At 41.8% G+C, this 14,432-nt stretch overlaps 1 protein-coding gene across 2 annotated transcripts in view; it reads right to left on the bottom strand.

The window, feature by feature from the left end:
• Nucleotides 1–14,432, bottom strand: part of LOC116515685 (vascular endothelial growth factor receptor kdr-like) — a 210,198-nt gene that overhangs the window by 9,061 nt on the left and 186,705 nt on the right. For both annotated transcript variants that reach the window (XM_032227845.1, XM_032227846.1), the window contains exons 21-26: nucleotides 13,399–13,564; nucleotides 12,504–12,601; nucleotides 11,318–11,440; nucleotides 10,547–10,658; nucleotides 2,258–2,357; nucleotides 1,151–1,256 (exon numbers count right to left, since the gene is read on the bottom strand). In XM_032227845.1, coding sequence (XP_032083736.1) covers nucleotides 1,151–1,256; nucleotides 2,258–2,357; nucleotides 10,547–10,658; nucleotides 11,318–11,440; nucleotides 12,504–12,601; nucleotides 13,399–13,564 — 705 coding nt within the window. The remainder of the gene's footprint in view (nucleotides 1–1,150; nucleotides 1,257–2,257; nucleotides 2,358–10,546; nucleotides 10,659–11,317; nucleotides 11,441–12,503; nucleotides 12,602–13,398; nucleotides 13,565–14,432) is intronic.

Raw genomic sequence — 14,432 nt, 5'->3', positions numbered from 1 at the left:
TTCTGGGACGCAGCAGTAATATTTTGGCAAGGTACCAGCAATGATATTTTGTCCAGCATCCACTTATCTCTGAGTATTTCTAAGGTTATCAAGAAAGTTTCCAACTGGCCCATTGGCCCAATGTCACCTAGTTGGCTTTGTGCCTAAGGCAAGACTAGAACTCACAATCTCCCGTTTTCTAGCCTGATGCCTTACCCAAACTGGCTGAGATTTCATATTTGAAGCCTTAATCCAGATGTTCTACATTCCAGCTCTCATCATCCACAACTAGGGGTGATGGGAGTTATAATCCAAGAATGTCTCAAGGGCCACAGCTTATGTACGCTGCCTAAACTACTAAATTTCTTTGCTTCCTTTCCCTTGTAGTTCCTTTGCTCAACACTTATCTGTGTACCAAAATCTGTTAATCTTCCAAGGAGTCGAATGTGAAGAAATAAAGCTTAGACTAGTGAGGATAGAACATAGAATTGTAAGACTGGAAGGTACCTTGGAGGTCTTTTAATCCAACCCTCTGCTCAAAGCAGGAGACCTTATGCCACCCCAGTCAAATTGTTGTCCAGTCTATTCTTGGAACCTCCAGTGATGGAGAACCCACAACTCCAGGAGACAAGCTGTTCCATCGATTAATTATCCTTACTATTAGCACTGTTCTCCATACTTCTAGGTTGAATCTCTTCTTAAGAACCCATTGCTTCTTATCTTGCCCTTAGGTTCTTTGGAGAATCAAACAATCATCTTCTCTCTGGGACAGCCTCTCAAATACCAGAAGACAGTTATCATGTCCTCCCTAATCCTTCTCTTCAATCAACTGTTCAATGTTCTTGAGATCAAACTGAAGATGTAGAAGAGCATCATGTTCAACTGGAGACATGGAAGCCCATCCTAGCATCTACATAATCCATATGTTAGCCCATTGAGAAGAAATTCAGAACATTAGGTCACAAACTAATTATTTTTTGCTATGTTTCTTTCATATTATTTAAATACCAGCATTTCTTTAGCTGTTTGCAACACTCTTAAGAAACCATGTCTGGCCCTCCTTATTTACACAATTATAAATCTTGTCCTTTTAAAGTCTAACTTTTGGGAAGTCTAACTTTTGAAGTTGAAACATTTTCCACCCAATTGGAACAATTCTCCTGTACTTTACCTGCTGTACATTTGCCTGGAGCAGATCCCCTAAACGTTCCACAAGGTTGGTAAAAGTGGGCCTCTCTGTTGGGATGCTGTGCCAGCAGTCCAGCATGGTCTGGTAGCTGCAGGGAATTAAAAACATGGTGGCTGAATTTTAAAACTGACAAAGAGCCATTAATTCACTCTTCTACCAGGTTGTCCTGTGCCCTGTTGGGCCATCAGAATTATTTTTTTTAAGATGAGGGAGGAGCAACAGATAACATTTCAGTCCAAATGTCCTCTTGGGGTGGCACAAAGATCTTTCTTAACAGCACGGCTTTGATGCATTAACTCAGACAGGCAGTTCTGTAGTTCAGGTGTGCCCTGGAAAGACCCACTGCCTTTAAAAAGAATACGGTGTTATTATTAATTTAATGTATCAGCAACTCAATTCCCAAACAACTCTGGTGTCCCTGAGGATTTTACTCCACTAGTTGCTGACTATAGGGGGCACTGCTCACCTCCCTTTCAAGGCCACATGCTGTCTGAAGGTATTTCCAGGGTCACGTGGCCAGCATGACATCACAGAGCGCTGTTACCTTCCCATCCAAGTGGTACCTGTTCATCTACTCGCATTTCATTGCTTTGAACCTCTAGGTTGGCAGGAGCTGGAGCAAGAAACAGGAGCTCACTCCATTGCATGCTGCTCGGGTCTTGAACCTGGGCTGCCAGCTTTCCAGCCAATAAGCCCAGCATCTTAACTGCTGAGACATCATGCCACCTCCCCCAACAACTCTGGACAATCTATTATTAAATATTGAATGAAATTTGTATCCAGTATATCCAAATGTTTTCAGGGGATTATTTAAAACAAAAAATTATTGCCCGTTGTGTCTGGCCTGGACTGAGAAATCCCAAAGCTGAGCTAATTAGTGTGAATGAAGCTGGATGTAAAGACTTAGTTCCTAACTGTAGATTCTGGAGTTGCTTCATACACACAGCATTTCGAAGGTATCAGACCGCCCTCAGAAGAAATAAAGGTTCTTGAAGAAGTCAAGGCACACTTCTTGTTCTGGATTTGTGGAAAATATGAGGGAGCAGAGCAACAATATAAAGATATCTAGAAATGGATGGGGAAGCTTACATTTCTGAAGTGGAGTACTCTGGAGACCTCATCCGGGTTCCTTCTTTGAGACGTCGACAAAAGTCCTCATCAATCTGGACCCCTGGATATGGAGAAGCCCCTGTAGGGATAAACATGGAGCAATGATGTCCATTAAAAAATATAGTGTTATTATGTCTCTTCCAGAGGTTCTATAACCCTAAGGGAAAGGAGTCTGTGTACCGTATGTATTTGTGTATGCAATGCACAAATGCAGTCCATGAAGCGAATTTTGCTTCCTTGATCATGCACTGATTACCGTTAGAAGTTTGAGATCTCTCTCCTCATCAGAGGCACGGTGTCATGATCTTTAGGAATAATTAAAAATGCTAATGCTTAGAATTTGGCTGGAGCAACTTATTGCACATCCTATTTTGGCTTTCATTAGTTGTAGAAGAAAGAGAATCTCAGAACAGGCCTTCTTTAGTTACATTGTAACTCCAGAGCAAATGTTTGCTCTGGAGAAGATTAAGGTATTTCCTGAAAGCCTTTGGCTGTGAAGTCAGGGACAACTGCAGAAGTGGTGGGTTCCAGATCCAGGCCTGGCATTGTCCAAATGGATGTGCGCACTGTATGCATGGGTCTTGCCTTCCTGAGACACCTCCACCACACTCCAGTTGCTCAAATGCCGCCTTAGCCATGAAAGATGGCAGGGATTTTTTGGGCCAATCACCAAGAGACAATGAGTTCTAGTCCCGCCTTAGGCTTGAAAGCTGGTTGAGGGACTTTGGGCCAGTCTCTCTCTCTCTCTCTCTCTGTCTCTCTCTGTCTCTCTCTCTCGTTTTATACATTTGCCATCTTGAGTTATTTGTCAAAATAATAATGGCAAGAGATGATAGATAGATAGATAGATAGATAGATAGATAGATAGATAGATAGATAGATAGATAGATAGATATAGATATAGATATAGATATAGATATAGATATAGATATAGATATAGATATAGATATAGATATAGATATAGATATAGATAAAATAAAACATGATTATTGGGATTTCTAGTTTCCAGGAGACAATTGTTGGGGGGGAAAGTGGATTCCTCTCCTGCTTGTTCACACTTTCTATATTCACCCAGCTGTCCTCAGTGGCAATATATTGTTGGGCTACAGGGTCTCTGGATGTTTTCTACTACAACATCCATCTGCCTTGACCATCAGCCCTACGGGTAGTGGAATCCTCTATAGGGAGACAGATGCGGAAAGAAGTCTGTTTCACTTCCCTTGCATCTAAATCAAGTTGGTATCCTTAATCTTGGATACTTTTCCAATTTGCTCCCAGATGGTGTTATATTCGTTTCATTTGTAACCCCTGAAACAAAAGGCAACTGGTTGAACTAATCCTAAATTTCACGTGCATCTTGTAGTGCTTTAAAAAGTTGTTTCTTTTTATTTTCTAAAGTACAAATGTAAAAAACCATGTACAAAATGTACATGAGGACATATATATTATTTAACGTTTGCAAATTTTTATGTCTGTAATCAAGATGCACACACAAACACACACACACAGGCAAGCACACTATAATACTTTGGCATTATTTACTTTCCCATTTTGAGAACTTAGCTACTATTTAGAGTGAAGATTATGCAGCACAAAACAAAAGAAAGAAAACTTCCGTATGACATCAGTTGTTGCTGTGCCTGATAGTTATGATTTTTTGAAAAGGTCTCTGTTAATTTAAAGTCTATGTTAAATCTGGCTTTATATGAATTTTCCTCCAGCCAGACGGCCACCCCAATTGCCTTTTGGATTCACAGAAAAGCTGATTATAATACCATAAACGAGTAGCCGTAGCCTGTTTAATTGCTTGACTGCATCCATGCAACCAATATTAGGAAAAAACCTCAATCCCAAATACTTTGTGGGATAGTAAAGTAACAGTCAATTTAAGGGAGCAGAAGCTACAGTTGTGTACTTCACTTTTCAATTTCACAGTCGGAAATCTGCCTCCTGATAGCTGGCTTCCTCATCAAAAGTTCATAACCAGCTGATTAAACACAGGCTCTGTAATTGTCTCAATTCCTCCATGTCCCCCCTAAAGCGCTGCAGAATGCCATTTTTTTCATAATCTGGGCTCCCCGACGCTAAGGAAGAAACTGGCAGAAGATTTAATCTGGTTTTAATGCAAATGGAATCTCAATTGAGGGAACTTGGTATGTCTAGTTTAATTTGATCTTGACATATAATTTTTGGAAGAGAACTAGGTTACAATTCAGATGGAAAACCACCAGTAAATCTGAGGAAGGCAGGCTAGATTGCAAAATTAAAAAAATAGCAATAGCAATAGCAGTTAGACTTATATACCGCTTCATAGGGCTTTCAGCCCTCTCTAAGCGGTTTACAGAATCAGCATATCGCCCCCACAGTCTGGGTCCTCATTTCACCCACCTCGGAAGGATGGAAGACTGAGTCAACCTTGAGCCGGTGAGATTAGAACCGCTGAACTGCAGATAACAGCCAGCTGAAGTGGCCTGCAGTACTGCACCCTAACCACTGCGCCACCTCGGCTCAACTTTGAAAAACTACAGGAGGAGGCAATGGCAAAGCTCTTCCAGACTGACCCATGGAAACTTAATATCAAGTGCAAGAAATTACAAGATATGGTGGTTTAAATGAGCACAGGTTTATTGCATACTAATACTCTCAAAAAGAATCCGAATTACTAATGGTCAAAGGTAATAGATAAACAAGTCAGCGGACTTCAAGAGGGGGCTGGACTTAGATCTCTTTCAGGGGTTTAGAGACTGATGATTCAAATGGAAAGGAAGGGAAGAGTTGGAAGGGATCTTGGAGGTCTTCTAGTCCAACCCCTATTCAAGCAGAAGTCTTACACCATTTCAGACAAGTAGTTGTCCAATCTTTTCCTGAAAGCCTACAGTGATGGGACACCCACAACCTCTGAAGGCAAAATGTTCCAGTGGTTGATTATTTAACCTTTTGATCCCATTGTTTGACCATTTCATGCTGCCCTGGTTGTCTCCTACAATTGCTTTGAAAAAGAAACATTTCTCCAGCTAATATTTGCTGATGTTCCTTCCACATGTTTCTTCCATCAAGCAGAGGAAGCTGGACTGTTTCATGAGATGCTTTTCCTTCCTTTCCATTTTGCATTTTAGTCTTGAAGAGCTCTCTGCCATTCCTCCCTCCCCACTTCCTCATTCCTACTTGCAGAATATCACTTAGGATCAAGGAAGGCAACCAATCACTCTAATTAGGACCAATCATCATATTCACCCTAGGGCTCTTTACTCAAGTTGGATGCAAAATTAGCAGGAAGAGGCAGCCAGGAAGGAAAGAACCGAAGCGGGACTAGGAAAATTTGCTGCTGGTGTGACCACATTACAGGCAGAAGAGATGCTTGTTTGGGTGTTTTTGGAGAAAATAGATAGAAATAGACATCCATTGCTTTCCATCACTTGACTTTGTGGTCATCCTGGGTCCATTTTTCTCACCAGCAAAAACCTAAATGCTCACACTCTATTTTCCAGAGCACCAGAAGGCAGGACAAGAAGCAATGGATGGAAACTTACCAAGGAGATATCCTAGAACAAAATTCCCTGACAATCAGAACAATCAACCAATGGGACAAAAGTTGCCTTCAGAAGTTGTGGGTGCTCCATCACTGGAGGTTTTTAAGAAGAGACTTGACGGACATTTGTCTGAAATGATAGAGGGTCTCCTGCTAGAGCAAGGGGTTGGGCTACAAGACCTCCAAGGTCGTTCCAACTCTGTTATTTTCTTTTCTGTTTCTTTTCCATTTTCTGCTCAGATTAGTACACAGACTCTGCCTCATCATTTTTTTTGAAACTGAAGCTGAAACCCAGAACAGAGTTTCTCAATCTTGACAACTTGAAGATGTGTGGACTTCAACTCCCAGAATTCCCCATGCTGGCTGGAAGAAAAAGATGAAGGGGAAAGAATCTAGTTGCACCCTTTCTGGTTAACACCGGTTGTTAATTGTTGCAGATCAGGAATGCTTCTTCCTCTTAATACAATTTGTTAGTGAGAGATGGGGTGACCAGATTCCTAATTTTCTGTCCCAAATAGGTTAACATGACTTAAAACCTTGTTAGTGGAAGGGATGAGGTGCCCATACCAAGGAATACCCAAATTGAAATTTAAATGTAGTTCATAATTCAATTTTGAAAAAACAGTGAGCGGATCCACAGTAAGCTACAGTTTGTTTAACCTTGGTTTCTTCAACAATCCACAGTTGAATGGGACTGCACACAGGTGAAACCCAAGCAATACAAATCATATTCACATATTATGTAATACTGTATATAAAGTGAGCAAGAAAGAGGTTGTAGAGACACAACAGGAAACCAAAGAAGGCGGAAGGATTGGATTCATACAACAGGGCTGAGGTAGGTCGAAGAAAGGTTATACAGGTATTCCTCATCTTACGAAAATTTGTTTAATGACTATTCAACGTTCCAATGGCACTGAATAAAGTAACATGACCATTTTTCACACTTATGGCCATTGCCGCATCCCCAGGATCACATGATCAAAATTCGGACGCTTGGCAACTAGCATGTATATATAACCATTGCAGTGTCCTGGAGTCAGGAGATCCCTTTTGTGACCTTCTGACAGGGAAAGTCAATGGGGAAGCCAGATTAACTTAACAACCATATTACTAATTTAATAACTGCATTGATTCGTTTAACAACTCTGGCAAGATAGGTTAAGAAATGGAGCAAAACTCACTTAATAACTGTCCCATTTAGTAATGGGAATTTTGGGCTCAGTTGTGGTTGTAAGATGAGGACTACCTATACATTCATTCAGTGACCATTCAAAGTCACCTACAAAGCTGAAACTTGGGTTGCCACCATCGTCCCATGTCCTTTTCCTGTTGTTTGTTCTGCCACCTTCCCCTTCCTTCCTTCCTTCCTTTCTGTTCCCCCCCCCCCTATTTTTAGACTGTGATCTGCAGGGAGACAGGAAGCCCAGCTTCATATTTATTTATTACTTTCCTTCCCCAATCTGCTCAGACTCCCTTCCAGATGATTATCACCCCCAGTCTGTGAATACATTTGATGGGGGATTGGAATAGACCACCTTCATTGCTTCCAGTTTGTTGAAGGATTAAATCCATAGCTCTGACCTGCTTGATACTTGCAAATGTTTGTGAACAGGACTCACATATCACCCAACTTTGCTTCTGGGAGATGCTAAATAAGGATTGTCTGTAGGGAGGGGACAGAAAGGAAAAGATGGTGCCTGTGACCCCCTGAAGGCAGGACAGATGGAAATTATCCAAGGAGAGAACAACTAACCAGTGGAAGGACTGCCCTCCAGAAATTGTGGGTGCTCCACCACTGGAGGTTTTGAAGAAGGGATTAGACAATCATTTGTCCTGAATGGTTTAGGGTCTCCTGCTCAAGCTTAGAAGACTAGAAGACCTCCAAGGTACCTTCCCAACTGTTATTCTGTTATTGAAGTTTTGCCCCTTTTCTATTGGGACCAAACTTGTAAAAAGGGGCAGGATTTCAATTGCACAATCACACCTGCTACCTTTACTTTTTTAGGGATTGGTGGAGATTTTTCTGATGCTCTGGTGGGCTAAGGAGAGAAGAGTCAGATCACTTTACCAATAATCTGTCTAGAGAAGGATTGTCAAAAACAATATCTACATTTATTGCTGATTGAAAACCTCTTAGGGATATTTTGAGTAAAAATAAAAATAAAATTAGCTTGTGATTTATGATTTTGATGATTAGACAGGATGCATCATAGAAAGAAGAGAGTCGGGATGAAACGTTAGAGACAGAGGTTAAAATATAATTGTACTTTTAACTCCTGTGAAGAATATCAGAAGCTACTGTTTTACAACTTTATCTCTTTTTTCCTACTTCCTTGCAGAAAACGCAACCTCTTAACAGAATAACTGAATTGGAAGGGGCCTTGGAGGTCTTTTAGTCCAACCTTTTGCTAAAGCAGAATACCATTCTAAACAAGTGGCTGTCCAGTCTTTTCTTAAAAGCCTCCAGTGATGGAGCACCCACAACTTTTGAAGGCAACCTGTTCCACCAGTTAATTGTTCTCACTGTTAGGAAGCTTCTCCTTAGTTCTAGGTTGCTTCTGTGCTTGGTTAGTTTCCATCCATTGTTTCTTGTCCTGTCTTTTGGTGCTTTGGAGAATAGGTGGACCCCCTCTTCTTTGGGGCAGCCCCTCAAATACTAGAAGACTGGTATCATGTCAGCACTGGAGACTTGCAGCTCAGATCAGTCTCACAATTACAATTGTAAAGACTGATTCAAGAAAACGTCCAGGGACTAAGTGGCCAAGAAGTGACCAATTATGGTTTTAAAAAAATCATCCTGAAAACGTTGTCCTTTCATAAGGGTCTGGCTGCTTAGAACTGCCCACCAATGTGACAAAAAAAAACAATTTCAAGTTTTCTCCCTCCCTTTCTTTGATCTCTATTCTTCCAGAAGAATATGCAAAGCTTGGCCTGAATGCCCATATTTCCACAATGAGAGCATCAGCTAGTATGTAGTCTTGTTGGCATTTCATTTTTCAGAGGGTCAGCATTTTGGGAAGAATTGTTGGAGGAGAGATGATGCCACAAAATTAGCATAATTCAAAATAATGCAGAATTCTCTCTCTTGCTCCCCTCTGTCTTTCTGTAGGAGAAAAATCTTCGGGGCTGAGAGCCATGGCAAGTCATGAACTAGGAGAGGGTGGACAACTATGCCCCCTTTACAACCTGTGGACTTCAATTCCCAGAATTCCTGAGCCAAGAATCAAGAGTGAACATCTGAGAGCCCAGCCAGCCAACTCTTGACCTTGACCGGAATGTTGGTTCATAAAACTCAGGAGTAGGTGCTCAGGATGTTACTAGACTTTCCATCTCAGGTTAAAGTAAAGTATGCAGCCAACAGGATGGGTGTCTGCTGCATTTTCTCACATAGTTTATGTGTGGTGCTGACAGGAAATATGTCCCTTGGAGACGTTAATGAAAACATCCATGCTGGGTTTAGTGCTAGGGCAGCGGAATTACCTACAATTGCTGTTCTAATCTTCATTCTTTGTAGGCAATCCTCAAATTATGATTATAATGGAGGTTGCCCATTATGGTTGTAAGTTGTGACAGATGTCAAGAAGGTCAACCAAATGACCGATCTGAATTTATCACCTTTCTTGTGATGGTCATAAAGTGAACCAATTGTTCTCCATTGATTGATTTTGCTGGAAATTGGAACTAAATACTAATTTCTGGCAAAAGAAATTGTAAAATATGGTCATGTGACCGCAGGACACAGCAAATGGCCGTAAATGAACAGTAGTGGCACAATGGTTAGAATGCAGTATTGAAGGCTAATTCTGCTTACCACTGCCAGGAGTTCAATCCTGACTGGCTGTGGCTTAGTTTAATTGTCTTTGATTGCACTGTTTCGCATCGGTTGTACTGCTATGGTTTCCTGTACAGTTATCAGGGCCCTTTGCCTGAAGTGGTTTATGCATTTCATAAATAAATAACAATTGTTTGGTTAAAAGATTGTCCCTGACCCCAAGTCAGCTCCACAGGTAAGGCTGGACTCAACTTAGGCTCCTCTGCTGCTAGTCCAGCACCCCACATGGGAATTGTAATGGGTGGGATGTCCACAGCAGTTCCCACTCATCAAATGCTCCAGATCAGGAATGAATAAAACAGGCCGTTGACAGCAGATTGGCTGCAACACAGACTTCATTGCTCTTTTAAGGGAAAGAGACTTTTCTTCTAGAAAAGGACCCCCTCAAATAAATGTGGTTTAGGATCCAATCTGGGTCAATCACCGGGATCAGAGGTTTAGTCTTCTGAGTTTTCAGACTCGTGCTGGAGCCCATCCTCAGGGAACCTCTCTCTCACCAGACCAGAATGTCTGCTTTGGGCTATTCTATGAGCCAAGGATTTGACAGCACAAGGAAACAAGAGCCAACGACTTAATAATCAGCCATCAACACTCCACTCAACAAGGAAAAAGCCACACACAACCAGGCACCACATAAATACTATGCCTAGAATAGCTCAGAGCACATGTATTCTGCTAGAGAGAAGCTCCTTGAGGATGGGCTTCAGCATGAGTCTGAAAACTCAGAAGACTAAACCTGTGAAAGACCCAGATTGGATCCTGCAGCATCATCCTGGGACATGCGTATTTGCCTTCATTCGTGGTTTAGTTTGGTTAATTTCCAGTAGCACTCTGAAATCCTTTTATGACATTAAGTGCAAGTACTTCTTATACTTAAAATCCAAGTAAACAAAAACAATTTTACCTAGGGAAAATATTTCCCAAAGCAGCACACCGAAGGACCAGACATCACTCTGAGTTGTGTAGATTTTGTCAAAAATTGCTTCTGGAGCCATCCATTTCAGGGGCAGCCTGGCCTGGGAAAGGAAAGAAGTACAAAGTTGCTGTGTGTAGATGCAAGACAGATGGTTGGGCTAGTGTCCATTGTGGTGTGTTACAGTGCAAACTCAACTCCTTCCGTACTTGCTTGTGACATTGTGATGCAAGTAAAAAAAAAGATGGCACTTGTGTTGCAATGCTGGGATATACATTGTGCCATTTTAGATGGTATCCTCATGGTTAGGAAAGAAGACCTAGTTGTGTTACCAATTTTAATCAGATATTAAATACATTGATCAAAGCACATGAATCCTATTCAATATCACAGGAGTGGGGGAGGTGGGGGAGCAGGGATGAATAGGTTGTGTGACTTATGCTGTCAAAGGAGATCAGATAGCAGGGCCCAGGAATCAAGAACGACACATAGAGTTATTTCTGAGTTGTTTCCCTTATGGTTCTCCACCTATGGACAGAATCTTGCTAGACTAAAGCAACTATTTGCATAACTACAGATATACTCTGAAGCTGCAAGAGAGGAACCATTTCAACCCATTTCCTGTTGATCAAACTTTCCAAGTTCCTCTGCCTCTTTGCTCCATGGAAATCAGCCCATCCCTCCTGGGAACTCAGACCACGTTCCACCACATAAAGGGTGCAACTGGGAAAAGCATCTTACGGTACCCAGCTCCATACTTACATCTCCTTTCCGCACATAATCGGGATCTTTGTATATGTCTCTGGCCAATCCAAAATCACAAATCTTCACCACATTGTTTTGAGAAAGAAGAATGTTCCTGGCTGCCAAATCTCTATGAATGCACTGGAATGAAAAAAGGAACACAAGGAAATCAGGCAAAAAATGACGTTCCTCTATTACCGATGAGAGTCTCTGTGTGGATGGAGCTCTGGCAATCCTGAAGAGGGAGTCGCTGACTATTCAACGGGAACCCTGGTCATTTTTCACGGGTGCCACAGATAAAATGGCATCTGCTGGGATCTCACACTTGTGCACATCATCTTGACCTTTTAGCCTCTACCTCCCAGGCTGTCCCTGTTTGTTTCTGCAGTTTAAAGTTCTCCAATGTCTTAGACATCTTAGAGAACTTAAGGGGGACCATCAGGAAAAATTTGACTATGGATTTGTGGAATATCATGTGCTGTTTGTATGAAACATTCCAGGTTTAATCCTTGTGGAACACTTGAGTTTAATGGATTGGCTGGATACTGTGGAACACGTTGGTTAGGATCTGGCCTACCTATTTGTGGGTGTTATTTTTTGTGTACTTTTTAGCATTTGCTTGATTTCTGAACCACTAAGAAGCACTAAAACCTTTCCAAGCAACCGATAGGGCTCTTTTGCTGGTTCCATATAAAACAGGATTGCATTTTTCTAATTAAATGATTTTCACAACTTCTGAATCTCATTCCACTACATCCAGCTGATGGCTATACAAATACGTTTTCCCAACCTTTATTAGCTCTTGTCTGAATCTAAAAAATGGAGCTCCACCAGTTCTACGGCAGCTTTATTGAAATGTTGGATGGCATTAAAAAAAGATTACCCACGTTGATAAAGCACTAGAAATAACAAGAGGAAAATCAGGTCCATGCCCAAAATGTAATATCCCAATAAACGAATGGGTAATGAGTGAGATAAACACCCAACCCATTTTAGTTTAGACTGGTACAGTGTTTCTCAACTTGCCATCTTTCAAGATGCATAGACTTCAATGTCCCAGATTTCCTAGTCTGCATTCCTGTTGCTTGGAATTCTGAGAGTTGAGATCCATACATCTGGAATTTTGTGATGTTCAGGAAACACTTGTTTAACTTGTTATGTGAACCCAGCCATACTTTTTGACACCTCTTGCAACAAGACTTACTTTTCTTGAGGCCAGGAACTCCATTCCTTTAGCTACCTGGAAGCTGTAGCAAATCAGGTCCTCCAAAGTCAGAGGTCGCTTATAAAGATCTTCAGCGTCTAGGAGAAAGCAAGGGATGATCTCAGCCAGAGGTGCAAAGGGATATTTTTGCAGTGAAGAGTCACCTACATCAGATGGCCAGAGTTCTGTGTTGAGCTTCCTTCCAATCCTATGACTGTATGTGTCCACAATACAGTAGCAAGACTGAAAGCTACAAAATCAGATGGCCCATCTTTGCTCAGAACATTGCTAAGAGGAAGTAGAGGTTTTAATTCCCCCAAAACTCCTCACATATTTGCAGATGGAGTAATCCTGGTGTAGACCAGAAGGGGACAGAACTCCAAAACTGGAAATCCAAAGAGACCAGAAAGTGGGCAAACTTTCTGGAAATGGGAAAGAATGCAGAGAAGAGCAACAAATATGATTAGGGGGCTGGAGGCTAAAACACATGAACAACAGTTACAAGAATTGGATCTGGATAATCTAATGAAAAGAAAGACTAGGAGTGACATAATAGCAATCTTCCACTATTTGAGGGGCTCCTAGAAATACGAGGGGGTCAAACTATTTTCCAAAGCACCAGAAGGCAAGACAAGGAACAATGGATGTAAGCTAATCAAGGAGAGAATCAATCTAGAACTAAGGAGAAGCTTCCTAACAGTGAGGACAATTAATCAGTGAAACAGCTTGCCTCCAGAAGTTGTGGGTACTCCATCCCTGGAGCTTTTAAGAAGAGACGACACAACTATTGGAGTGAAATGGCATAGGATCTCCTGCTCCAGCAGGGAGTTGGACTTCCAAGATCCCTTCCAACTCTATTATTTTATGTTTAATGAGCTGGTAGATGTTCACTGACCTTCTTCCTCTGAATCAGAATCTGTGTAACTCTTGTCTTCAATGAATCCGGAGCTAGCAGAGCTACCGGTGCTGGCCACACTTTCAAGACGCCTCTTAATTAGCTCTGTTAAGTCACTGATAGAGTCCGTCAATCCTTTCTCTGAGCAGTCTGAATTTCCTGGTGGCTGGGGAAGAAAAAGACCTCTTCAAGAAGCCAGTTATTACTCTTTGGCCAGGTTCAAACAACATGCTAAACAGGAGACTTGCATTTACAAAAGAGAGTGGCTGTTTTTGCCTAACATGCTACCTCCATTTAAGTGGATTATAGTTTGCTTATTGCTCATAGCATTACATTACCCCGTCTTCAAACTACACTATCCATTTTAGTTGATAGGAATGTTTTTGTTTGTTAGCTACAACTTAATTAGGCATGAGTGCAAAAAGATTAATTTTCCATTTTGAGTAAAAGTCTTCCTAGTGTCTAAGAAATGACCTATATGGTTAGCTTTGGCCCCTGGGACACCACTGTTCTACGAGAGGCATTGCTTGCCAGTCTGCTTCCGGGTGCAATTCAAGGTGTTGGCGACCACCTTCAAAGCCCTTCCTGGCTTGGGTCCAGGCTACTTGATTAACCTGCCCCACCTGTGCTGGCAGAGGAGGCATGCTCTGGGACCCATCAGCCCGATTATTCCAGCTGGCGGATTCCAGGAGAAGGGCCTTCGCTCGCTTTGTGGGGTCCTAGGTGCTCTCTGAGTTTGCTTGTTTTCTTGCAGACATTTCATTTCCCTGACTGGATAACATCATCAGTGCTAGCAACGTCCTATTTGCTGTCTGTTTACATTCTGGTTTCTTGCCTGTGTGTGTGTGGGGGGGGGGGAGACGATCATAGAGATTATTTGGTTGGGCTGTTTACTGATGGCTCTCTGGCAGTTTCTTGTTTGGGGTGTTGCTTACTTGATTGTAAGTCTGACTTTGACCTTGGAATTAATCGATGTTAATCTGAGTGCTGATTACTGGTGGAGAAATGCTGGAGTCTCTTTGTTCTCTTTTGGG

This window comes from Thamnophis elegans, chromosome 12 (genome assembly GCF_009769535.1).
Source record: "Thamnophis elegans isolate rThaEle1 chromosome 12, rThaEle1.pri, whole genome shotgun sequence".
Classification (NCBI taxonomy): domain Eukaryota; kingdom Metazoa; phylum Chordata; class Lepidosauria; order Squamata; family Colubridae; genus Thamnophis; species Thamnophis elegans.
This window is presented reverse-complemented; position numbering and strand designations above follow the sequence as displayed.